Raw genomic sequence first — 27,302 nt, forward strand, 5'->3', positions numbered from 1 at the left:
GTGGCGTTTGCTGACATTTAGTGTTAGCTTGGCAACCGAAGGACCAAAGTATTTAGGTTGAACTGCAAGAGAACACAGGGCAGCGGAGACGAAACAGATTAAAAAAATGTAAGGTCGTCTGCGCAAAGTAAACATGGGCAGGTGAGGATGGAGAAAAGTTTATTAACGAAAAACAGTACTGGCCAAATATAGAACCTGTGCAACATCAGTAGAAGGAGACGATGAACGGAATGAGTAATCTTCAAAAGAGGTTCTGCACGAATGGTTTGACAGGAAGAAGGAGAGCCATGAGATGATTGAGGAGGGGAAGTTGAGGGGAGAGTGTTTGAAAAGGAGAGTATTGTGGTCGATGGTATCAAAGGCTTTGGAGAAAGCGGTGTAAGTAGCTTGCACCTCTTGTTGTGAATTAAGGTCCAGAAGGAACCGCGCTGCTCTTGCATGTGGTGACCGAAGTGTGCAGTCAGCCAGTCGTTGACATATTTCTGGAGGAGTTTCGAGCAAGTGGAGAGAAGAGAGATGGGACGGTATACAACTACAGTAGGTTCTCCGCTTTTGAGGACAGAGGTAACGGGCTCCTTTTTCTAAAGGTGAGAAAAGTAGCATGCTTCGAGGCTTTTGTTGAAGTGGGAAATATATTGTTCACAGTTAACAAAGAAGATGTCAGTAAACCCATCGTTATTAGGTCCGACGTTGGTGCAAGATTAACAATAAGGTACTCAACTAAGGAAGGGGGAGATTCATGGCAGTCTGCACCTAGAAGAGTAGAGGGCGCAGTGGTCGAAAAAGTAAATATGAAAGACAAGTAAGAATAAAATAAATCGCAGGGTTTTTATGGGGAGTTGACAGTGGAGTTTGCAAAATTTATGAAAGGCACAGCTAAGAAAAGAAATATGGAACACTCTAATCGAAAATCAGGTGGAAAGTTTGCAGGGTTGAAGAGAAATTCTGATGTATGGAATGAAAAAAGAAAAAATGGAAAGCAAGGATTCACGTCTATACGCGATGAACACTCGGATCTGTTGGCCTGATGGAAATAAGTAAGAGGAAAGATTTTTTGATTTTGTATATTGTAATTGGCATCCAAGAGTTTTCTTGGTAGTTGTTGAGGTCAAAATAAATTATAGGGAGTTTTACTAAACTATATTGAATCCCATTTTCATCTTGGTGACGGGCTGACCAGGAAAACGCATAAAAAGATTAAGCTGCTGGGAAAACTGTTTCGGGAATTCGCTAGAGTGCCCACCATAGCTATCGCGACCAAATCAGCACAGCTACACATTTGTTGCGCTAACTTCTACAGCAACAACAAATTCTCAATTCCTTGTAGTCAAATTTGTTATTTTCATCAATTACACATTTGAAACTATAAAATATTATTGACAGTACAAAACGCAGTATTCTCTCTCGAATCCTGTCAACTTTTTCATTGTAAATATTTCGTTTTATTAATCTTGTGCGTATACATTTGTTGATATTTGCAAGCACTAGTCTAACAATAACAATGGTACCTAAACCTTTAACAGAAAAATCTGAAAAAGATAGAGTAGCATTTGAAATCGATAAGAAAAATGAGAATCCAGAAGAAACTGAACAAGATGAATTGAGCATTCCTGATTTGTCTCCTTTCGATCGAGTGATTACCAATGCCGATTTAGTAAGCAGTATTCTAAGTAATTAATTGAATTATATTGTGGAAAAAATTGTTTCAGGCAGCACAGGCTCTTATTCAAGAAGAGAAACATATGCTAGCCAATCAAGTCGGGAAATTAGTGGATTATTGCTACATTTTGAAGGCCGATCTGGAAAAAAAGCAGCAAGAGATTGAGGAATTAATGCCCAAAATTGGAGAGGCGAACGATCGAATGACGCAAGCCATGAATGTTTCCCTTACCTCAGAGAGGACTGTACAAATTCTTCAAGTTGCACTAGGTAAGGAATTCCATTTCAAGCGGTTCTTATCCTGATTACTAATACAACTCAGTGAATGAATTTGAGGTTTATAGTCTGAGATGACCCACAACTTCAAGCACTTATGCCTTTTAGTAGAACCGTTGTACTATCCTGTAAATTTGCCTATTCAACATCCTCCTACCTACATCGTTCACACGAAGAAAATCGTTCTGAGAAAGCCGATCAGCTGCATATCTAATGTGGGGTCGTCTCCTTCTCTTCGTTGGATTGGTTCAATGTAGCCAACACCACCACTTGATTTCCTCCATGTGGTAGCTTAAGGAACAGTGTCCGGTTGAACGCTTTTTGTATCTTTTCACAGAGATTTTCGTTTCCCGTTAGGAATTGTAGGAAGTCTAGGAGAAACAGTCCGTGCAATTCATCGGCTAAAAAATCATAAGTCGCCTGGGGCCGATGGAATTACAGTCGAATTGGTTAAATATGGAGGCGACAAGTTACACCAAGCGGTCCATCAACTTGTGCTCAAGGTATGGGACAACGAATCAATGCCTGACGATTGGCAACGAGGCATTATTTGACTCACACATAAAAAGGGAGATATCACACAGTGCAGCAATTATAAAGGTATCACGTTACTGAGTTCAATCTATAAGATATTCTCCGCTATCTTGCTAGGCCGGATAGCCCCATACGCCCAGAACATCATTGGCCCATACCAAAGAAGCTTCACTCCGGGCAAATCAGGGACAGATCAGATTTTCTCTCTGCGGCAAGCGATGGAAAAACTGTTGGAATATGGACAACAGTTGCATAGCATAGCCAGGGTAAAACTGTACACGGCCATGAGAGAATTCGGTATCCCGACGAAATTAATAAGACTGACTAGGCTGACCCTGACCAATGTGCGGGGCCAGATAAAAGCAGCAAGATCACTTTCAATACCATTTGACATCAACAACGCTCTACGACAAGGGGATGCCAGACAAGGCAAGACCAAATATATGTTGGCAACGTCAGCACCGAAAACGAACCAGCCAACAATATCAAACCGCACTGGTCAAACAGGAAGAATAAGGATAGGAGAATACAACTTTGAGACCGTTGATAATTTCTCCTATCTAGGGTCGAAAATCACAACCGATAACAGCTACGATGAGGAAATCCGCGCACGGTTGTTTTCAGCCAACAGAGCCTATTTCAGCTTTCAAAAACTGTTCCGCTCGAAACGTCTCACCATAGGGTCAAAGCTCTTACTATACAAGACAACGATCTTGCCAGTCCTCATGTATTCCTCGGAGACTTGGGTTCTTAGCAAGAAGAATTACAAACTCTTGGCCGCGTTCGGGAGAAGAATCCTCTGAAGAATTTTTGGCCCCCTACATGAGGATGGACGATTTCGAAGCCTACATAACGATGAAATCTATGAGCGATACCATGACCGTCCGGTGGTGGATAAAATCCGGCTCAATAGGTTACGGGCGGGTCACTTAATCCGTATGGATGAGGATGATCCCACCCGGAAAATCTATAAGGGCAATATCTATGGTAGAAAAAGAAGACGAGGCAGACCCTGGCTAAGATGGAGCGATGGCGTAGGTCAGGACGCCAGACAGCTTTTAGAGATATCGAATTGGTGGACCTCGTCGCAAAACCGGGATGTCTGGAGTTCCTTATTAAGGCAGGCCTAGACCGGATACCGGTTGTTGCGCCGTTGATGATGATGATAGGAATTCAAACTCCTCTATTTGGCATCATGAACCCTTATAAATTTTCTCTTCACAGTAGACTTGACTCTTGTGCCGTCATTATGAAACCAGACCTATGACGATCCAGTCGGTTAATCTCCTCATTAAACTTTGAGAAATTGAGAGGGGTAACTGGGCAAGCTAAGTGGTGTTGAAATGGGAGAAAAAGTCTAAATATTACCTATTATTGAACGCAATCACTTTTTTTCTTTTTCTTTACTGTTGTTTGGACATGACTGTACCTCTTTTTTTTCTACAAAATTTTTATTCCATCGATAGTTCTGGAATGAACATTTTTGCAGGAGGAATTTTTATTATTATTATCCCGGATTGAAAAGTACCCTCCGTGTTCCCGTCTGTTTGTCAGATCCAAGTTGCACCACAGTGTTTGAAGTGAATCGGAGATTCACAATGCAATCAGCAAAGATGCTGTTATGAACTAAAGGGATTTTGCGATGGTCAAACGACCATCCTGAGTGGCTGGAGACGATAAAAATTAGGCGAAATTGAAGTGAAAATCCGCCCGCAAATACTGAAGTTCGATCGCAGCGCTCGGTCGACCCGTACTTGCACGCCTTTGTGCTAGTCAGGCTCAGATCGCATCGGATCTGAAAAATAATCGCACTACCATGGGAATTCACGTAAGTCTAACGAGTTAAACCAAAATGCCAGCTAAAATCCTTTGAGGCTGTATGCTGAAAGGTTTTGCCGTCCGAGCTTCTGTGGAGTGTCGTTCTCTATGTTAAATGGCTATCTCTTCGTTTTAAATTTTGGAAAACTTAATATACTTTCTTCTTCGTATAGATAAAGCGACGGGTGAGATAAATCCTTGGTGGAATACGGAGGTAGTCACTATATGCTATGCGGGTTCTATCCTCAATGGTTCATCCTCTCTTTGTTCTCTGACTCCAAACGAAGAAGATCGAATTTTCGCGATCCTTTTTGCTTTGCGTTTGTTATCTAGTACCCTGCGAAGGGGAGCAACCAACGCACTAGTATAGACGTGTGAATTTTTAATAATGACACGTGAGGGATCGTAGCGCCAACTTCAAATTTGATCCTAGTCCGCTCCATTTACGTAGAGTATGTATATTCGTGTCAAATGTGTGAAGTGGATAGTATGCAACTACCAATGATCATAATCATCATCAACGGCGCAACAACCGGTATCCGGTCTAGGCCTGCCTTAATAAGGAAATCCAGACATCCCGGTTTTGCGCCGAGGTCCACCAATTCGATATCCCTAAAAGCTGTCTGGCGTCCTGACCTACGCCATCGCTCCATCATATGTAGGGTGTGCCTCGTCTACTTTTTCTATCATAGATATTGCCTTTATAGACTTTTGGGGTGGGATTTGAGCAATTCTTCTTGCTAACAACCCAAGTCTCCGAGGAATATATGAGGACTGGCAAGATCATTGTTTTGTACAGTAAGAGCTTTGACCCTATGGTGAGACGTTTTGAGCGGAACACGATACTCAAATTAATTTACCATCCAAACTAAAGTACATAATCCCGTCCCTAATTTGATTCCTCCAAGACGAAAAAAACAGCTCCACCAATTTCTTGAACGAAGAACTCGAACCAGAGAACAAAGCAGCATGAACTAAATGTTTATTAAACCAGCCTCTAAGCACACAATAACAATCCCCGTAATATCAGCTTTTTTTTTGCAGCAATATTTGCGTACATAAACTCGTTTCGCATTAGTCCGAAACAAGCATTAAAATTGCGCTTGGTAATACACAGCATGGTATGTACACATACAAACGTATCTCCTCGTTAGCTCGTCGCAGGACAAAGGCGACCGAAATGATGCGCTCGCTACGGAGCCATAGACATTAGAAATCTTAATCTTATACCTAGTTTTTTTTCGATGAGCCCAGAGTTGCCTCGGGTTGTTACGATAGAAGTTTAGTTCTTACTTTTGCCTTCCTGTTTAAGGTTTTCTGTAAAACAAAGCCTTATTAAAATCGGTTTACTGTCTATCTATCTGCCTGTCTGTCCCACGCATTTTTCTCTGAAACCGTCATAGCAATTGACTTCAAATTTGGTGAAAAGGTGGGAACTGTGAACGCTCACGCATACATTGAATTACATCATTCTAAGTCGAACTTGAGGGGAGGTCTCCATATATGTAAAAGGGGGCTGCAAATTTCTTTTTCACCAAATGTAGTTATGCGTGGTATCAAATGAAAGGTCTCGGTTAGTACTTCGCAAATCCGGTCTTAGTTTTGACATCTGTTGAAAAGGTGGGGAGTGTGGGGGGTCGGAAGTGATAATTTTTTCACTGACCCATTCTCATACTGATATCTGTTCAAAAAAGTTAATAATATTGTATTCCTATAATTTTTAGTTATTGGCTGCAAAACCCCCCTTAGGTTCATCGTAGAATCATCAAATTCTGCAGCAATGTATGCTATAAAATAGAGCATAATAGGTCAAAGTTGTCGCTTCTGTGCAAATTCAAGACTTTGAATGTCAGTATCACGCGAAAGTGGGTATTCTCACATAATATGTTAGTGTATATATTACATGCTAGGTTCTAATGGGACAAAAGTCCAGTCAAATATTTTTATATAAGAAACACACAAAACCTTTCATACCTGAAGTGCTCAGCTTCAGATTTTCTCGATGTATTTTTGGTTATTTTTGGAGACTTTGTAATCCGCTGCCACAGCTTTTGTTTCTTTAAAATTTCTTCTGATCATTAAATATTTTTAAGCCCCTTTTGCTCTTTCTTAACTTGTTAAATTTGAGAAAATTGGCTTGTGATTAGTGGAGTACATAATTATTTTAACAGCCATTAAATACCATTTTTCTCTGTAGGTAAGGCGTGGGGTGAGGTAGATGCATCACGACTGCGTGAGCAAACAATGCAAGAACAAATGAGTGAAATGTATGCGAAGTTGACAACACTCGAGGGAAAACTAAAGAAAACCCAAAAAACCGAGGGGATGGGGGAAATGACTGAGTACATTATTTTTAAAGATATAGTTTCAACAGAATGTGAAAATTCTCAATTTTCTCTAGTGTTGGACCATTAGCTAACAAAAAAGAAACAATTCTGCGTGAGAGAGATCGATTGCAAGCTGAAGTGGAGGAGTTGGACAAGCGACTCCATATGCAAAGACTGTATTCAGAAAATGTTGAAAAATTCAGACAAGACGCCGAAGCAGTGAATACAACTTTAATGCAAGAACTAGAGGTAAATCAGTCAAATTTCACTGAAACTTTCTAAACTTAATAAAATTGATTTCGTTTTCAGTCTAGTGATACCGATAAAGTCAAATTTAAGCGAAGAATTCAAGACCTTCATTTAAGCATAGAAAAGGCAAAGGACACTAACTTAGGATTAACGAAGAGGATTAATTCACTGGAAAATAGAGTAATCTGTTCATCCGCTGCTGTGACCATAACCTGCACTTGAAAATATCCTTTCAGATAGAAGATTATCAAAAGCAGTTGGAAGCGAAAACATTTGAATTGCAGAATATGCGATTACAATTCGAGAAAATGAAGTCCGAACAAGCATCTTGGAATGCAACTTTGGTGAAGAGAAGTGCGGCTTTGAATACGTGCACCCAAGAAAACCGATCTCTCTCTGAACAGCTTCGAACAATACTCAATAAATTGAAGGTCGGTATTGTTATCTTGGGAAAAAATTTAAAACTATAATGGCGCTTTCAGCAAATATGATTTTGTTGACCATTGGTCTTAAATATTTAAAATATTTATTGCGGATTGTTCGTACTTCCTCATCTTCCGGACATCATCATCAACGGTGCAACAACCGGTATCCGGTTTCGGCCTGCCTTAGTAACGAACTCCAGATATCCCCGTTTTGCGCCGAGGTCCACCAATTCGGTATCCCTAAAAGCTGTCTGGCATCCTGGCCTGCGTCATTGGTCCATCTCAGGAAGGGTCTGCCTTGTCTTCTTTTTCTACCATAGATATTGCCCTTATAGACTTTCCGGGCTCGATCATCCTCATCCATACGGATTAGGTGGACCTGTTGAGCAGGATTTTATCCACAACCAGACGGTCGAGGGATCACTCATAGATTTCGTCGTTATGTAGGCTGAAAATAGGAGAAATTATCAATGGTCTCAAAGTTTTAGCCTCCTATCTTTATGTTATTATTCTCGTTTGACCAGTGCGATTCGATGTTGGTTGTTCTTTGGTTTTTGGCGCTGACCATGTACTTCGTCTTGCCTTCAGTATTGTGCAGCCCAAGATTTCGCACTGCCCGCTGCCTGCTCGATCTGCATGAGAGAGCTCGGATACTTTATTTTGCATATTCCACCGGTGTTTCCTAGTTGAATTTCGATTTGATGTATTCCCATGTCGATTTCGGTCTTTTCAGTTTTGGTGAAGCGGCTGAGTATGGGACTAATATCCTTCGTTTCTATTTAATGACATTTCATTGACGAGGAGGTCAAAGCCCGAAACTCTTGATGTTTGCCCCTTTTCTTCTCAGGGCTTTCAATGACTGAAAGTTGGAACCTGATCCATACGACAGGATGTTTATCAGGAATTCTCCACGTATTCCGCAAGAACTAATAGTGACATTTTTTCGCAAATACCTCGACTACGTTGATGACTGATTACTTGTTCCCTCACTGATTAATGGATCTTGGACAAATGATTTTGGGTTTCAAGAGGGAGTAAGCAGTAAAACGGTGGCGCAAAGACTTTTTATATATAGTTCCAGGAAAAAATCGGAGACATCATTCGTCCAGCGACTTGAAAATGCTTAGTAACAGAACTTAATACCTCATAAGCCATTAGAACATGAGAAGCACTCAAATGTTCCACTCTACTCTATTTACGTCATCCAGCCATTCGCCATGTTTTGTGTCACCAGCTCGATAACGATACAGAACATTTTTCATCTCTATCTTTGCACTCCTACGCCTGCAGTGTGGGCATCCAATACGCCGCGTTTCAGTAACAGTACGTGAAGTATCAGTTGAGGATATGACCTCATTTTTTATAGGCATACGGGTAGCCATCTATCGAGCAATTTTCGTTTTTGTGTTTTAGTTCTCAATCTAAGACCTGCCTGCTTTTAATGTCAAATCAGTCTATTTTAGCACAAGCGACATGGGAGGAGACAAAATTTCAGCCGATTGATTTTCCAGAACTGACCAGCCAAGAGGCAGAAGTGTTTTTACGGATACTTCATTGGCGATGCACTTAGATGCGGGCAGAATTAAGCCGTCAAATGTCAACAATCCTCGAATATTTTGTATAATCGTGCTCTTTTGACAATAGTCATCCCAGATACTCAGTTGAAGGACCACCGAACTTCAGGATCATTAAACAGTCAAGACTTTAGTACCCATGATGGAGTATAAAACCTTGAAATAGGTACCCAACTAAAACCAACAGTTCTACCATCAAATCCAATCTCCACGTGGTGATCACTGGAAATTTCTCGCACCTAAAAACAGGACAAATTATACCAAGTAATTCTCCAGGTTGAGGGCCGGGTAAGGCAAACAGCCCTATATGGAAAACAGTTATTACGAAGCCACAGGGAGAGCTTTGGATTGAATCGACTACACAACGATGGGCCCGACAACGATAACGGATAAATAATTCGCGGATTTTGTCATGGAACATTGATCCCTGCACAGAACAGTAGTCTCTAAGCATCTACAGATACTCTGTCCAAATATAACCCTTATGTAGAAGCGTTACAAGAAATCCACAGGGATCGGAAAAGTGCCATTTCACTATATATTATGATATAACGGCCATGCAATAAACCATGTGCTTGCCAGCAGGCGCATCACATATCAACTGACTAAACATTCGAGCCCGGTTATTTTCTCATTGACTAGTCAAGGATCCTGGATTAGCACTGCCTACAGACTCTCAGCTTTAGTTATCTGGCAGATTTTTGCTGTCGAAGCTATGCAACTTAACAAGCGATGTCTCTGGACTGTTGGCATTTAAGGTGTCTATCTTCGGTATCTAGACCAACACCTTGTTGGTTTTGACTACTCCCCTGGCTTCGACAATACGTAGAGCAGCACCAGGCTGGTCATTAATTTAAACTTCAATTGCCCCGTTCAGCCTTTGACAAGGGATGGAGTCTGCTGCATGCTTTATTAAATTGGTCACATTCTATAGCTCTCTTTTGTTGCTGGGTTCCACACAATTTTCTTCTAAACATGATTAATCTTCTATTCTGAATATGATACATGGATTTGTTTGCAGAGTTTCTGTTTACACTACCTTGCTCCGTTGGCCGGCATTAGAATTTTGTCTGAGTCTGAGCAGTGTTGTTCTCATGTCTGTTCCTTCCGTCTGCTCCTTTTTTTCTTGTTCTTTTCTCCTTATTTATTTTTAGTTTTTTGACACCTATGTGTGTGGCTGTAATTAATGGTCCACATGTCCAGTGTAACATTCAAGGCTTATCACTTTAGGAGAATGTCCGGTACTGCCGATGCTCCATTTGCCTCAAGATTTACTGCTGGGACTATGAATCCTCCAGCTCGAACCTCATTATATAATACTTTGGGTGCGATGTTTCCGATTGCCGCCTGGCTCTGGGCTACTGCGGTGTTTCCCAACTCAATAGACTATTACTAAGAATCCCTACCACACGTGGCGTGCTCAAAGTGGGAGTTGAATTTTGAGAGTTCAATTAGTTTAACTCACTTTACAGAAGTCTACCAAATATTTCGAGGTTACTGTAAATAGATCGAAAATTTCATTTCTCAGGATGCCAAAGAAGTTCCTGTCCTCCCTTTGTTTACCCAGGCAGAGTCTAAGGCCTCTTTTGAGTGTAATGCACCCACTACCTTTGGTTTATTGTTGGCTCCGGGTGTCTACGACGTCGTGAGCTAGAAGCGAATTACGTGAACGTGTCATTGAAGACGTCTTCCTCTCGCGTATATCCTAATTTCGGATGTGATCAAGGTGTGATATGCCACTAGTCGAACGTAACATCTTCGTCTCCATTACTGCGAGACACGCTTCATTGTCCTATATAGTCGACCAACACTCAGAACCATAGTGGGCGACGCCGCGCTAAATTTTAGATTTGAGATGTTCATTGATGCGTCAATCACATGTGAAACGCTACTTCATCCAGTTTGCGCTTATGCGTGAAGCAATCTCACAACGCAGTTCTCTAATGGCTGATAGCATTGAGCTGAGATATTTAAATTACCCAGTTCTGGTTAGGTCGCTGCCATTGACAGTGATAAAACCTGTTCCATGGGAATCGGTCGACAAAAATTCAGTTTTATTCAAATTCAATCTGAGACCTTGTTACCTAAGGCGGTCATTCCATTTTTAGACAAGTTGCTCTAGATCATTTTTGCTATTGGAAGCTAGGAAAACATCATCTGGATAAAGGAGTGTACTATAGGGTGCTGGACGTTGGGTGCGGCAATTTCTTTGCCTGATTAGTTGGTGGTGGTTGATAGCAGTTTTTTTTTAAAGTTAGTTTTGTTTGTTGTCCTTAACCTTTTTTGCAGCTGGTAAAATGTGGGTTGAACATGTCAGCGTCTTGCATGGTGTCGCCTGAAAGCTGTGCCAGGTTTTATCAAACAGCAGTAACAGCAGTTTTATCAAACAGCAGTAGTAGTGTTAGGGTCGTGAATCCATTTGAGCATAGTAACTGCCGTATCGCCCCAGGGGGCGTGTATTCAGAATGAAGCGTTTAGTCTTTTCTTGCCGATTAAAGAGAATATTTTGGTATTGACCTCAATTGACTCAGTAAAAATAAGGATCTCATCTGGTTTTGTTTTTTTTTAATGGTATTTCTGGGTCTTTCTCTTTAAGGGTTTTTAGGAATGATGGAACATTTAGATTATACAACGATTACGGCAATTTTCACTTTTTTTAATTGCCGGTTGGGTAGGATTAGGGCGGTTTCCTTTATGGAAGGCGGCAGGTACTTACAATTTTAGAACTAACCTTCGGCTCAGAAATAAGACCTGGGCCTAGATGTCCAGGTGTGATGCCGTGTCTGTGTAGAATGACTGATTGGATGTTTTCGCGGGAAGCCGAATGTTAAAAGTTAAATAACTTTTAGGGACGATCAAAAATACTAAACGATCTAATTGGTTGACTGCTGGAACCAGTATGATAAAGAAAAAAGAAAAATTTATTATAACTAACAACTACATACCAATTTACGCTCGAACTTACGAACTCTTGATAATCCCTGTCTATATTTGTTGAAAAATCAAACTTTGGCGAAGAAGTTATTTGAAATGTTTCCTAACTACTTTTCATTTCAGGCGAAAGAGTATGAAGTGTTGGAAATAAGAAGAGATTGCAAGAAATCTGTTGCCAATTTCGACCTGGTGGTCTCTCGCTTAAATAAAATGAGTAATGCACGGAGCAACCTGAATAAATCCATTGTGATTTTAAAGTCAGTATTTATTTTATTTTAAATCATTAAGTTCACATATTGAAACTTTATCCAACAGGAACGAAATCTCGAATTTGCAAAAGGAGATTACTCTAAATATTAAAGTGATCGCGGAGGAAAGACATGAAAAAGATTCAGTTATTCATGAAAGGGATTCTTTAAGAAGTTCAATTGCAAAGCTTACTAATGTCAAACGGGATTTAGAGCACTCCATTATGCTTAAAAATAATGCAATTGAAAGATTTCAAGATGACATTAACAAAAAGAATAACAAACTGGATGAGCTTAAGCAGAACTTTGATCTGATTGTCAAAGAACGAGATCTAAAGGCACAGGAAATTGAGGTCCTTAATGATAAGGTTGACGATCTACAAGGTAATTTTGGAGTCATAATTAAAATTTATTAATTAAATGTTAGTTTGGAATAAGGAGAGAAGTGGACTAAGAGCAGCGTGCACCTTTGTCCTTGAGTGGATAGACGCATTGGACATGAGAATGGTGACCTGAGTAGAGGACTACTCTGAATTCCTTGTCGGACAGACGGTTATTACTGTTGTAGAAGATCATTTTGAACATTTGATTCCCCGTTGAATTTGAAGCTCCTATTAAAGGATTACAGCGAATTTTTGTCGGTCAAAGATTCTGAATTTCTATTTCATTCTGTGGCAAATTATTATTTCCTTATACCTCTAAATGAGGAATAGTGCGCTAACCACACCTACGCGCCGTCGTTGACAATTTGCTGAAATTTGTTTTGGTTCTTCCCAGAACTTCTTGAGAAACTTGCAGTTCTCCTCTATTGTTTTGCGCCATGCGTCACTTGTCGGCGATCTTGACAAAGTGGATTCTATTTTATGGCGTAGTCAGCAACGGCTTTATTGCCCTTACTGTATGACCTATCCGCTGCCGTCTTTGGATGTTTCAGTTGTTGAAGCGCTAGGCTGTCGTACAGAAGGTCGCGGTTCAAATCTCACTGGCGACATTTGTATCGTGACTGAGTACCTGAGTCATTTCAGGGGCGAGCGCAATGATGAACGTCTTGAATGAAGTGCTCTAACGAGGCTCAGATCCATTTGGATTGTCGTGTCAACGATCATTGTTATCCTCCGTAGCTACTTCCGCATTCTGATCCACGCGTGTATAGGTATTTGGCATATTCGAAATTATGTCAGACCAAGATATCCCTATGACATGCCACGGAAAGAACACTAGCGCGGAAACGTCTTGATTTCATCATCATCAACGGCGCAACAACCGGTATCCGGTCTAGGCCTGCCTTAATAAGGAACTCCAGACATCCCGGTTTTGCGCCGAGGTCCACCAATTCGATATCCCTAAAAGCTGTCTGGCGTCCTGGCCCACGCCATCGCTCCATCTTAGGCAGGGTCTGCCTCGTCTTCTTTTCCTACCATAGATATTGCCCTTATAGACTTTCCGGGTGGGATCATCTTCATCCATACGGATTAAGTGACCCGCCCACCGTAACCTATTGAGCCGGATTTTATCCACAACCGTACGGTCATGGTATCGCTCATAGATTTCGTCATTGTGTAGGCTACGGAATCGTCCATCCTCATGTAGGGGGCCAAAAATTCTTCGGAGGATTCTTCTCTCGAACGCGGCCAAGAGTTCGCAATTTTTCTTGCTAAGAACCCAAGTTTCCGAGGAATACATGAGGACTGGCAAGATCATAGTCTTGTACAGTAAGAGCTTTGACCCTATGGTGAGACGTTTCGAGCGGAACAGTCTTTGTAAGCTGAAGTAGGCTCTGTTGGCTGACAACAACCGTGCGCGGATTTCCTCATCGTAGTTGTTATCGGTTGTGATTTTCGACCCTAGATAGGAGAAATTGTCAACGGTCTCAAAGTTGTATTCTCCTATCCTTATTCTTGTTCGTGCTTGTGTTTGACCAGTGCGGTTTGATGTTGTTGGTTGATTCGTCTTCGGTGCTGACGTTGCCACCATGTATTTTGTCTTGCCTTCATTGATGTGCAGCCCAAGATCTCGCGCCGCCTGCTCGATCTGGATGAAGGCAGTTTGAACGTCTCGGGTGGTTCTTCCCATGATGTCGATATCGTCAGCATAGGCCAGTAGTTGGGTGGACTTGAAGAGGATCGTACCTCTTGCATTCACCTCAGCATCACGGATCACCTTCTCGAGGGCCAGGTTAAAGAGGACGCATGATAGCGCATCCCCTTGTCGTAGACCGTTGTTGATGTCGAATGGTCTTGAGAGTGATCCTGCTGCTTTTATCTGGCCTCGCACATTGGTCAGGGTCAGCCTAGTCAGTCTTATTAATTTCGTCGGGATACCGAATTCTCTCATGGCCGTGTACAGTTTTACCCTGGCTATGCTATCATAGGCGGCTTTAAAGTCGATGAACAGATGGTGCAACTGTTGTCCATATTCCAACAGTTTTTCCATCGCCTGCCGCAGAGAGAAAATCTGATCTGTTGCTGATTTGCCTGGAGTGAAGCCTCTTTGGTATGGGCCAATGATGTTCTGGGCGTATGGGGCTATCCGGCCTAGCAAGATAGTGGAGAATATCTTATAGATGGTACTCAGCAACGTGATACCTCTATAATTGCTGCACTGTGTGATATCTCCCTTTTTATGTATGAGACAGATTATGCCTCGCTGCCAATCGTCAGGCATTGATTCGCTGTCCCATACCTTGAGCACAAGTTGATGAACCACTTGGTGTAACTGGTCGCCTCCATATTTAACCAATTCGGCTGTAATTCCATCGGCTCCTGGCGACTTATGATTTTTTAGTCGATGAATTGCACGGACTGTTTCTCCTAAACTTGGTGGTGGCAGTATTTGTCCGTCGTCTTCAGTTGGCGGGACCTCCAACTCGCCGATGTTCTGGTTGTTCAGTAGCTCATCAAAGTACTCAACCCATCGCTCTAATATGCCCATTCTGTCGGAAATCAGATTTCCCTCTTTGTCTCGGCAGGATGAGCATCGAGGTGTATAAGGCTTCATCCTGCTGACTTGTTGGTAAAACTTCCGCGCCTGGTGCGGTTGCTCCCTGTACTTTTCTAGTTCACAGACTTGTTGGTTCTCCCAGGCTTCCTTTTTCCGTCTGTGAAGTCGCTTCTCCGCTCGACGGAGTTCGTGATAAGTCTCTGCGCGTGCCCGCGTTCTTTGAGAATGCAACATTACTCGGTATGCGGCATTCTTCCGTTCCGTTGCTAGCTTACATTCATCGTCAAACCAGCCGTTCCGACTCCTTTTGCGGCTGGGGCCAAGTATATTTGTGGCCGTATCCATGATAACGTTCTTCAGATGGTTGTGAAGATCATTAGTTGATGCTTCATCTCCAGGTCCTCTATTGACTGCGGTTATTGCGGCATCCATTTCCCTCTTATAGGTGTCGCGGAGGGTTGTGTTGTGGATGGCTTCAGTGTTCACTCTCACCTGATTGTCAGAGGGGATTCTAGGTGGTATTGTTATTCGAGCTCGGAGCACCATGCCAACGAGATAGTGATCCGAGTCTATATTGGCCCCCCTATATGTTCTGACATTCATCAAGGCTGAGAGGTGGCGGCGTTCGATCAACACGTGGTCAATTTGGTTGAAAGTGGTCCCGTCTGGAGAGGCCCACGTATGTTTGTGGACCGCTTTCCGCGCAAACCAGGTACTTCCAACAACCATTTCGTGTGACCCTGCTAATTGAATAGTCCGCAGTCCGTTATCATTTGTTTTTTCGTGTAAGCTATGGGAGCCAACGTATCGCCTGAATACGGGCTCCTTCCCTACTTGGCTGTTGAAATCCCCAAGTATGATTTTGATATCATATCTGGGACAGGCTTCGAGGGCTCTTTCTACTGCCTCGTAGAAGGTATCCTTCTCCGACTCTGCAGTCTCCTCTGTAGGGGCGTGAACGTTTATGAGGCTTATATTTCTAAACTTGCCTCGCAAGCGCAAAGTGCATAGCCGTTCGCTTATACTTTCAAAGCCGATAACAGCAGGTTTCATTTTTTGGCTGACTAAGAAACCTACTCCGAGCACATGGTTTACTGGATGGCCGCTATAATATATGGTGTAGTGGCTCTTCTCCAGGAAACCGGTCCCTGTCCATCGCATCTCTTGCAACGCTGTTACATCAGCCCTATATTGGGACAGGGTATCGGCTAGCTGCTTATCAGCTTCATCTCTGTACAGGGAGCGCACGTTCCATGAGAAAATGCGCAAATCGTTGTTCCTTTGTCGTTGCCGGGTCCGTCGTTTTAATATCCGTCCTATCCGAGGCTCCTGTTGTGGCTTCGTAACGGTTGTTTTCCGTGTAGGGTTGTCAGCCCTACCCAACCCCCAACCTGGAGGACCAGTTGGTACAATTTGTCCCGTTTTTAGGCGCGGGAGACTCGCCTTCATCCTTCTCCGTCTGCAGCTTTTCGTTAAGAAAGAGCTCCCAGCGGTCACCACGTGGAGGTGGAGATAGGGTTTGGTAGTAGAGCTGTTGGTGTTTGTTCAGCAGGCATTTCCCAGGTTTTATGCTCCATCGTGGGTACCAATTCACGTTTCGCCCCGGGACCTATACTACCCTTTGACCCCCCCTTTGATTTCATATTGATGTTAAGTTAACTTCATTTTAAAATCCTGGACAAGACAGCGAAGGCGGATTTAGCATCGAGTGACATCAAGCTCGGTGCCACCCTCGGCAGAAATATAGTTCTACCGATGCATCGGCGATTTTAACAGCACCTGCAATGCTCTGCACATTAATGCGGATAGGAAGAACACGATAACCAGTCAGACCGAGATCTTTGGTTTGGTTGGTGTTTATCTTCAGTATAAATCAATATAACTCCACTCCTTTTCCAAATTCTAAACCGTTTGGCCAAAGTCCATGATTTGGCTACAGAGCAAATAGATGTCACTAAGAAAGTCGGGGTACTTGAAGAAATATGAAGCTAAATCACGGAGAGCTAGAAGAAATAATGTTGATGATAGGAAGGAACTTTGGCGGATTCTCCTTTTGGACTTCAAATCCTCCGCCATCTTAGTTTGCCTGCTTTAACTGGCATATCATTCATCATAAACGAATATTTCTGAAATGTTTTCGATTAATACTTTTAAACTTTTGAAAATGTTAATAATATCTGAAGTAGGGTGAAATGTCTTTTTCAGAAAGTTTAACTTTGAAAACTGAACAAATAATAGATTTGAAAAATAAAGCAATTGAAAAACATGCGCTGTATATGAAGACCAAGCAGATATTAGAAACGACGAATTCAGAACGGCTTGTATTACGACAACAACTTCAGGCGTGTACTGAAGAAAAGGATAATATAAAGACCCAAGCGGCGGTAAGTCCCAATTAGTTACTGACTTTATTAGTTTCCTGTTCCTCTCTCTCTGTTTTTTCTGTTGAGTATAGGGCATCCACGCAGTCTATTCATTGTTATGGTTATTTTTTTATGTATCTTGCCCATTCTCAGCTCAGTTCTTTTAGCTCTTGACTTTTAAGATTTTGTGCCCAGATGGCTGAGTGGTAAGAGCACTGTTGCAACCAAAAGTCGTCTTTAAGCGTCACTGGTAATAAAGGTGTTTGCATTGTGAGCCGAATGAACATGCGCTGGCTCCCCTGGGGATGACTATCTAAACCAAATTAAGTTAATAATTACAGGGGGCGCAATTTGATTCACAGGCGATAAACCTCTGTTTAAAGGTTTTCTGGAGAGGCCGACGTATGTTTGTGTAGGGTTGTCAGCCCTGGTCAACCCCCAACCTGGAGGATCGGTTGGTACAAGGTGTCCGTTTGCAACGTTTCATTAAGAAAGAACTCCCAGCGATCACTACGTGAAGGTGGAGATAAGGTTTGGTAGAGAGCTGTTGGTGTTGGTTCAGCAGGCGTTTCTCAGGTCTTATGCTCTGTCGTGGGTTGCAATCCACGTTTCGCCCTGGGATCTATATTGACCGCTAATGTCATCCTAGCAGCATGCTATAAATAAGTCAATGCACAATGGCGTCTCTGTGAGCTGGTCTGGTCGAAATAAAAATTGATGGTATCCATATCTACTGTTGCTATGCTCCTCCTAATGAAATAATAGCACTTTATACAGACATTATTGAGTACGTGAGCATTCAAGTAGGAAAGCTTAATGATGGACCCCAGGGCAAAAATCCTACTTGGAAACTTTGCTGGAAATGGTATTCATGGATGGATGTTTGCCCACCTGTCAAGGTAAAAAGCTAAACTTGATCGACCTTATATACCTGTGGTGGGAGGGATCATCTGACGTATCAGTAAACGCTTCGATTGCACGTTGCTACGATGACCTGGTGGTCATTTTCCATGGCATGAGAAACGGTGGAAGCGACACCGAAAGCGCATTGGAAGTAAAAATTAGGATGGCTGATAGGTCCATTGGGGTTTTTGAGAAGGAAGCATTCCTGATGGAGGGCGCGATTCATATGAAACGGAAATGGAAAATATGGATGATGCTGATACCACCGTGCATTTGCAGGGAAAGCAAATAAATGTACCATTCCACGCACCCTTTTAACTCAAAAAAACTCATTTCGCTGGGAGCCTCAGCAGCGGCTACTAGATGCGCAGTATTCCGTCGCCTTACGATTTATGAACCTTTAAGCAGGCTTTGCTTTTTGATTGATATCGGGGTGGAGGTGCCGGTTCTCCTCGTAACCCGAGCAAATAAATTGATTCCCCAGAAGTTCAAGTTGGCTGCCACGAATTCATACACTTTTGAATATAAGCAGTTGGACGCGAGTCGGTTTTGCACCGAACGTTCGCGTGGCGTTTCGTTCTGGTGAATATCAGCACCCCATTTTAGGTGCGGACTTCTTTTACCAATATGGGCTACTGGTGGACTTACAGAACAAGTCCTTGATAGACCTTCCAACACACTCATGGAAGATTTCAAATTGCTTCAATGACACTCTTTCGTTAATTTTCGAAGACGTTGCTAACCTACGTATCCGGGCACTTCTTCGAAAATTCAGCAACATAACTACAGAATGTAGTTTCTCTAAGCCGATGTTCAGCACCACATGGTGCATCCATTACCACCCAAGAAGCATGCTTGCGGCAAGAAAGAGTTCTGAGCTCCTGAAAGGGTATTTGCAGACCTTTTAACAGCTATTGGTCATTTCCACACTCCATATGTTCTTTAGGCTAAACGGCGGAGATTACAGGCGTCTAAATGCTCAGATAATTCCTGCTAAATATCCTGTTCCACTCATCCATGATTTCGTACATTACTTGACAAACTACCGTGTTTTCTCGATTTTGGATCTGGAGAAGGCGTAGCTTCTGAAGATATTCCGAAAACGGCTCTCTGTACCCTTTTCGGACTCTTCGAGTTCATTAGGACGACTTTCGGCCTGTGCAAGGTAGCGCAAACTTTTCGCAGATTTATCCACTCTGTTCTAAGAAGCTTAAACTTCTATATAATCTACAGGGGTGATCTATTGGTTCTCGAGTTCAATTTCCAACGTCCCCTTGAGGCCGGACTTGTTCTAAACGTTGATAAGTGCAAGTTTCTAAGAAAGCGGGTACAATTCCTTGGCTACTCTATCACCTCGGTGGAATCCACCCAGATCCAGACAAGGTATAAGCCATTTCAAGCTTCCCCCAAAACCGTTAAAAAAAGGGGGGGTTTGAGCATGTTAAACTTCTATCGTTGAGAGAGAGTGACTTACCATCAAACGATTCTCAACGGTTACTTATCTGGGCCAAAAACAAAAGATTCTGCCTAATTTGCAATCACTTGTATTGGGGAGAATTAGACCTTTGGAATAGTATATGCGTTGAGGGGTCTGGGTGGTGGGAAAATGGCTGCAAAGTGGAGGAATCTTTTGAAAACTGTAAACGGCCGTATCTCTATATCTAATATTGAGAATTTCGCGAAAAGAAGCTGAATTCGTGATCACTTGTATAGAGGAGAGTTGGACCTTTCAGATGATGTATAGGTTGGTGGGTCTGAGAAGCGGGAAATGGCCGGAAAGTGGCGGAATCTTTTGAAAAACTTTAAACGCTCGGATCTCCGTTAATATTGAGAATTTCGCGAAAAGGAGCTTCATTCGTAATTACTTGTCTTGGGGAGAATTTGGCTTTTGAAATGGTATATTACGTTAGTTGCCGAGGCACAGAAAGAAGACGCAGAACTAGAGTCTAACGATAGATTGCAAGTATGGATTCAAAGGGTTTCCTATATACGGTTTAAACTCTCACCAATTCTACGAGACCTCGGAGGAGGGACCATGGCCATCCATTCCGGCTGCTTTTGCAAGGAAGTATTTCATGCAGTCCACGGTTTAGTGCACCCAGATATCAGGGGGTGGGCGAATGTTGGAACGATTACACTGGACCCTGAAGGCTGCTTCAAGGGTCTTGGTGACTATTCGGCCTCCGAGCACCCCAGCGGGATGAATTCGCCAACGGCCCCGTGGAAATGGTATACAGGAGAACTTAAGACTGCTTGCGAACCTGTACTCGATACCAGGCCGAGTTTATGCGACACTGGTGTGCTGCGTCTGCCTAGGGATGCGGTTCCGAGGCTGCGACCGTCTCCACCTACTTGACATACGGCTACCATGGTCAGCGCTCCCAAGGATCTCATGACGTGCTCGCAGGTCCTCATCAGAGTGGGTGCTGCTCGGGGACCGTTGCAGGCACCATACAGGTGCTCCTTAAGCGAAGCACCTTTGCATTCAAACTCGACGTCTGGGGCGAGCTCAAGTGGGTCTCCCAATCGATACTCAAGCCGTTTACGGGGCAACAAGGGGCACCGGCAGCACAACGCCTCCGTTTCGTAGTTAGGTCGGGATCACATCGCGGCTTTTCATTGCTGAACCCGCACGGTTTCATCTGGGGTGGAGTAATGTGGCGACACGACTCCCAAAGTGAGCGCATCAAATGTACGAATCGCACATTGGACGCACTCATTGGCATTGAACTGAAGCTACCGCATCTGGTTGTCAAGCCACGAGGTCTGGGAGGGACGGAATTTCTTCTTGTTCCTCGAGTTGAGTCTCATGACTGTGGCGCTAACCTCGTATCCTATAATCTGGTAGGCAGACCAGAGATGAATTGGACTGTAGTAAACGTCACAATAACCTATAAAGCAATTATAATAATGATCCAAAAAACAAGAAACTTCGGTAATTGGAACGAGCCCCGAAAGCACATCGGATGCGTAGCTTAAAGGGTGGTCGTGTATTCTATAGCCCTCCATGCGAAGCAATACTTCACAATGGCTGATGGACATATAGGCAAAGGGGGGGGGGGTTTGGCTGGTTAAGCATTGTTGTAGCGTCCTTCCACCATTAAAGCTAAGTACTGGACAACATAACCCATACGAAACGCCCTAAACCATGCCATCCATTCAATTATGCGGAGGTGCAAATAAAATCCGAAAAATATTGATGTATCCCCTTTTTGATTTCAGAACCGCAGATGAATTATTTTTTGGATAGTATAAAAATAATTAACCATTTTTTAATCGAATATGACCATGTTTCTATTGAGACAGAGGCGAAAATATTACATCCGTATTATGAACGCGACACTTTAATATTTCAGCAAAAAATATTGGCTCTGCACATGACGTACGATTATTGAAAGTAAAAAGTACCGAAAAAAATATCTGGAAAAAGTCACCTTTTATACTGGATGCAATTTAATTAATGTGCAGAACCGGATCACATAAAAATGTCCACCAACAAGTTGTACTCGAAAGCAGTCCATACACAACATTGTAGCTTTAGCTTCCGTAAATGCTCTCAACATCTTTAGGAAAGTCATTTCATAATTTCTTCATAAAAACAAGAATCTGATTTAGGCAAAAAGTAAAATTTTGTAAAAAGTCTAATTTTCATTGAGGGAATAATGAACTTTTTACAATTTTATAAAATGGTCGACAGTCCATCCTTCATTTAAAATAAAATTTCCTCAAATGCTTTTTTAGTTATTTTTGTCTAATGGTGACTTTTTTATAAAATAATTTAGAATACGCCAAAAGGCCACAAATAAAAAAAACTCAAAAGAGTAATTAGCACAGTACTGCTGCCAATCTTGGTTAACAGAAATTTGTTTTGGAAAATGTTTTCCAATTAGGCGCCTCCATTTAATATCATAGAATCCTTTGTAGCGAATCGCAATACCCTAGCCGTTTAGGGCCTCGGTGTGCAGAGATACATAAATATTTATCGTATCTTGCCTATCCACCTTCTATATATTTAGTTTAGTAAAATAATAATTTTAACTAGTTCAGATTAAATTGAGTTTATCAACAGATATTTGTAGTGATATGTTTTCATGGGTCTTTGGGTTCAATAAAATGTGGTCACCATCTTTGTTCATTGCAGCATGTTTCCTATCAAATATCCCAGCTGAAAGAAGAAATTTCAAATTATCAAAATAATATCTTGACGTTGAATCTAGAAATTGAAAAGTTATCAAAGGAAAAGCAGGAGCTGAAAATGGAAATTCGGAACAAAACTTCTGTTTTGAATAATATCAGAAATGAGTTGAAGGACACGAAAAAGGAAAATGATCACCTCTACAAAACTCTCTCGGTAATTGATAAAGATATTTATATCTAAAATTTATTCCTATTGGCCTCAATTATTAGGTGGACGAAATTCGACTCATGAAACAAGCAATTAAGCTGGACAACACAATGCACGAAAAGGATCTGATCGGATCTCAAATGATACGGAGAAACAACGAGATAGTTTTATTGAAAGAACAAATATCAATTTTAGACATTGCTCTGCAACGAGGTCAGATGCAGTATAATCACCGGATCGAAGATATAAAGCTACTGAAACTGGAAGTCATGAGGTTACGATCGCAAAGAAATGTTTTGACTCGGGGTCTGGCCAATACAGTTGATATGCGGCATGAAGTTGTACAATTGAATAGATTGTTACTACAAGAACGTGTAACGAATACCGCTCTGAAAGAAGAGGCTGTTTCCCCCATGAACATCCATCGTTGGCGACCTTTAGCAGGACGTGATCCGGAGAAAATGGACCTAATTCGAAAGATAATTGGCTTACAAAGGTAGCTTTTTTTCGGTGAGATTTGAGGTTGGAAGTTGTACCTTGAAGAACTGAATTTGGCGTTATCACTTTCTATCAAATTTTGGTTTAACAAAACTACAGTCAATTTTTATGTTGATGTTCAATTATTTCCTTTAGTCAAGCGTATGTCTAGTTAAAAAAGCCCACGGAGCCTCTTCCCGTCCAACCGGACCGAGGGGCGACCAACCTAAGGATGGGCTGAAGGCAACATCCAAAGGCCAGCATCACAGCGATGACGCGTTTTAACGCAAAGTGTGTGCGACCATGCGAAAATGTATTACTACATCCCGATTGTCGCAAACACTTCAGCCAATGACGCGGAGGTACTACACTACAGAGACATGGATCTTTAAGGTTCCTTCCCCATCGCTCATTAAACAATTAGGTGATGTGTCCAATTTCCACGTGTTGATAGTATCCTCCATAACTCGTGAGAAACTGAGTGATGTCATAACTGACCTCTCCTAGTGGACCTAGTGGAAAGAATCCAGCTGTGCGTCCAATGACTCTTTTTTGAGTGGCCCCACCGCTGTTTCTATCTAGTTATAGATCTCACCCTTTCGGCCTTTTTCCTTTTTAGCTTCCGGTAAAAGATAGATAGACTTGATGTTATATTTGTCCGTCATTTCGTCTGCCAAGATGTCAATCGGCACCATGCTGCATTATCTGAGACGTCCCGGAAGGCAGAAAAGACCCGCAAGGCTGTTTTTCTGTATACCTCACTCAGTTTATGTGTGTGATTGCATACAGCAAGATAGAACTCGCCACCCTGGCTACAAACAGCCTGCAAGTACCAAGTGGGCTGAACTGTTCGTAGGCTAGTGTGGTGCTAGTCGTATTAAATCCATACGATTTTTATAACCCCAACCTTCAAAAGACATGTGTACAAATTTGACAACTGTCAACTGTGGGATAGAGCATTTTGAGTGAAGCCACTTTTGTTAGTTTGAAGAAACTGGATAAGAAGGAATTTCTTGTGTTAATAAAACATTGCTTGTTGAAAAAAAGCTGTTGGCTTCGAGTTGCTTCCGCATCCACCGTATTCTCTACATCTGGCCCCAGCGACTTTTTCCTGTTTTCAGAACTCAGGAGAATGCTGGCTGCAGTCAAATTTAGCGCCGATGAAGAGGTGATCGCCGAAGTTGAGGCCTAAAAATGGAATCAAAAAATTGTATGACTGCTATAATCGTCGTATTGCTCTCGAATAATACAATCTAATTTTATCAAAAAATTTTTTTCCAATGTTAGCTTACCAGCTTTTTGGTCCGCCTGGCATGCCACGGTGGATCATTACTCTCAAATATTTCATGGCTGGCTTGTAAGTGATAATATGGCTGTTATTTCTAATCCGAAACGAAGTTTTTCTTTCGACGCGTGGTTACGACTTTCCTTCGCTGTTTCCCGCAAGTGTCAGCGCAGTGCTAGCCAACAAAGTCTGATGACTGCTTGCTTTGCATAAGTAGGTAAAACGCAGCATCTTTGCGACCACAATTAGGAAGGTTAAGTACATCATTATACACAGAAGTGGGCCATCATCATCGTTATACCAGAACGTCCGTTCTCGCAAGTAGCCGCTGAAACTGGCAATGAGATAGGTGGGAACACCAATCATCTCTAGGGACTCTTATATTCGGCTCCAATTGATCGAATTGGATGCACTTTTCACGTCCAGGGTTTTCACTACGCAATATTTGGTGGTGCATGGGGAATTGCATCTCCGGCCAAGCCAGTAACCAATTTGAAAGTATAAATGTTTGATCTGGATTTACGGAACCTATACTGTCGATCTGAAATGCCAGTGATCCGAGTCTATATTGCCCCCACTAACTACTTTGTTATTCGAACGTAGATAAAACGCTAGCTTGGATTAAGAGTAGCTTGAGGAACGCTAGTATTCAAAGCTAGGGTATGTTAAATACTGAAATGTTATCAGCAATGGTAAGTATGTTATAGCCGACAGAGAGTGCAAGAAAATCAAATCAAATGAGGAGCTAAATAGTCTATAATACTACCTACATATCCTCAAACTAAGTTTTCTGAGGAAGAAACCAGTGTCACCTTCATCATTCCAAATACTCTCTTATTCTCAACGAAACGTAGGAACTTACTTAGGCAAATGAGTGCCTTCTTTAAGCCTCTGTAAAGATGATCCTAAGGAAAGTGAGCAGTCAGGGAGAGCAATAAATACCAGGTAGTAGTGAACAGCGGATATTATGACCAGCTCTATTTGTTTGACCTTACCTCCACTTCTCGACAGAGTCGAGGATGAAAATCATAAGGGTCTAGAGCGAAAATTATGTTTGCCCCCTATTCTCTCTTTTTTCATTGGAATTTCTATTCCGGGCTTCCAGGAAACTTCAGGCTTGGGGCAATCCAACAACCAAAGAGGACAAGGGCGAGGATCTGAATGGGGTCAGTTATTATAAGGACCCGTTTTCAGAAACAACCCAACCGAAAATCTGAAAAAAATGGCAATCTATGCACATTGTATCTAGGGCTCGAAATACTTTCAGTATAGATGTTAATATGGAACACCATACTGGAAAGTTTGGTTGATAGTAGATGAAATTTCCCTCTTCCACGAGAAATTACTACTCTCTAAAAGATAAAATGTCAATATCGGGTATATTCAAAGTATATACACGACGAGCTATGTATAAATGGAACTATTGTGAACTCAGATATTCGTACACAAGAGATCAACAAAACCTTTTATTACGGTTACCCTTTGTGATTGAATTCAGCCTACCTATCTATTCTATCTTTTTTTCTGAAGGAGGATGTTGAAAATGCAAGTGCAGGCTTCAAAGCGAGAGCAAGACCTACAACAATCTCACAAACTGTACATTCTGCTTAAGAATTATATTGAAAAGCTCCCCAGCTATAAAGTGAAAGAAGATTTAGTAGAAACTCAGGTATTCCAAATATTTTCCAAGAGTTTCCTAACGTTCAATAGATAAATTTGTCCAAATATTTTAGAGGATGTTGAAAATCCGGTCTAGGAAGTTGAAAGCGATAACAGCCGAAATGAATACTAAAGAAATTGAAATCAAATCCCGGGAATGCGTCATAGAAAACTTGAAGACAACGCTCAAAACATCTGAAATTCAAATAAACCAGTTGAAGAAAAAAGCCCTGAAAATTGAAGATGAAAAAGGACAAGGAAAGACTCAGGAGGAATTATTACCAAAACGGCAGACTCTTGGGGCGGGTTTTAGGATTGAGTATCAATGAAGTTTGACTATCTAATGGGAGATGATTCTGAACTATTTATTTAGTCTATTCATGTATTTATCTTTTATTTATTACAACAATAAATTGCTTATTGGCCCAGTGATCAAACAATGAATAGTTTTGAATATTTTAGGTTATTTATGTGTAATAGCATGATCCAAGTAATCAGGAATTTCTTCGGAATGTAGCTTTCTATAATTTTTTTTCTCTTTACTTTCCATTGTTTTGACCATTGATCTTGTATAGTTTTGCCGCCAATTTGATGCAACTCCATCATTTGCAATTAATTAATTTCTTCTATTCAATTCCGCTCAGATTAATATTAGTCTCTATAATTTTTAATAATTAAAACATTTGAAATGTTCTTTGCCCTCCTTTTACGGTGTAAAACAAAACCTTATTAAAATGAACAATCAGTAATAAACATGTCGGTTATTGGGTGACATAGCTACACAACAGTTTAATAACAAACATTGCGGAATCATTATTGTGTCACGGAGCCAATTACGATTTTTTTCTTTTAAAGCAGAACTGCCGAACTACAACAATAGAGTATATTTAAGGGTAGACTTTAGTCAAACTTAAGATATTTGATAGGGGTATTTTTATTTGCGCTTCAACTTCAACTTTGTTAGTAATATCAAAATTTCCACCAAACTTCCCAGTATCATGCTTCATATTGGAAGCTATATTACTATAATTTTACGGATCTAGGACGAACTTAAGGGGGGTTCGCAGTAAATTTTCAAAATATAATAATATGCTATTATTAATTTTATTTGAGGAGATATAGTAACGGGGAGTATTTTTAGGTCTAGATACCATGTGGACGGACGGCCATAATTTTTCCAGATTTTTTAGTTTTCTAGTTTCTGAGAATGTGGCCCTTTTCTGACCTCCACACTCCTCTCCTTTTTAACCAGTGTTTGAACTAATATCTGTTTGGAAAAGTGCTAA

General features: G+C 41.6%; 1 protein-coding gene across 1 annotated transcript; it reads left to right on the plus strand.

Moving 5' to 3' along the window:
* The first annotated feature begins 1,469 nt into the window (after positions 1-1,469).
* On the plus strand, positions 1,470-26,449 carry LOC119657750 (cilia- and flagella-associated protein 58-like). Its single transcript, XM_038064803.1, has 13 exons — positions 1,470-1,654; positions 1,710-1,929; positions 6,485-6,629; positions 6,689-6,863; positions 6,924-7,043; positions 7,100-7,294; positions 11,920-12,053; positions 12,112-12,428; positions 17,190-17,368; positions 22,392-22,601; positions 22,658-23,091; positions 25,888-26,026; positions 26,091-26,449. The coding sequence occupies exons 1-13, from the start codon at positions 1,502-1,504 to the stop codon at positions 26,343-26,345; spliced, it is 2,676 nt and encodes an 891-aa protein (XP_037920731.1). The 5' UTR covers positions 1,470-1,501; the 3' UTR covers positions 26,346-26,449.
* Positions 26,450-27,302: the final 853 nt, after the last annotated feature.

The sequence above is a fragment of the Hermetia illucens genome, chromosome 5, assembly GCF_905115235.1.
Source record: "Hermetia illucens chromosome 5, iHerIll2.2.curated.20191125, whole genome shotgun sequence".
NCBI classification, from domain to species: Eukaryota; Metazoa; Arthropoda; class Insecta; order Diptera; family Stratiomyidae; genus Hermetia; species Hermetia illucens.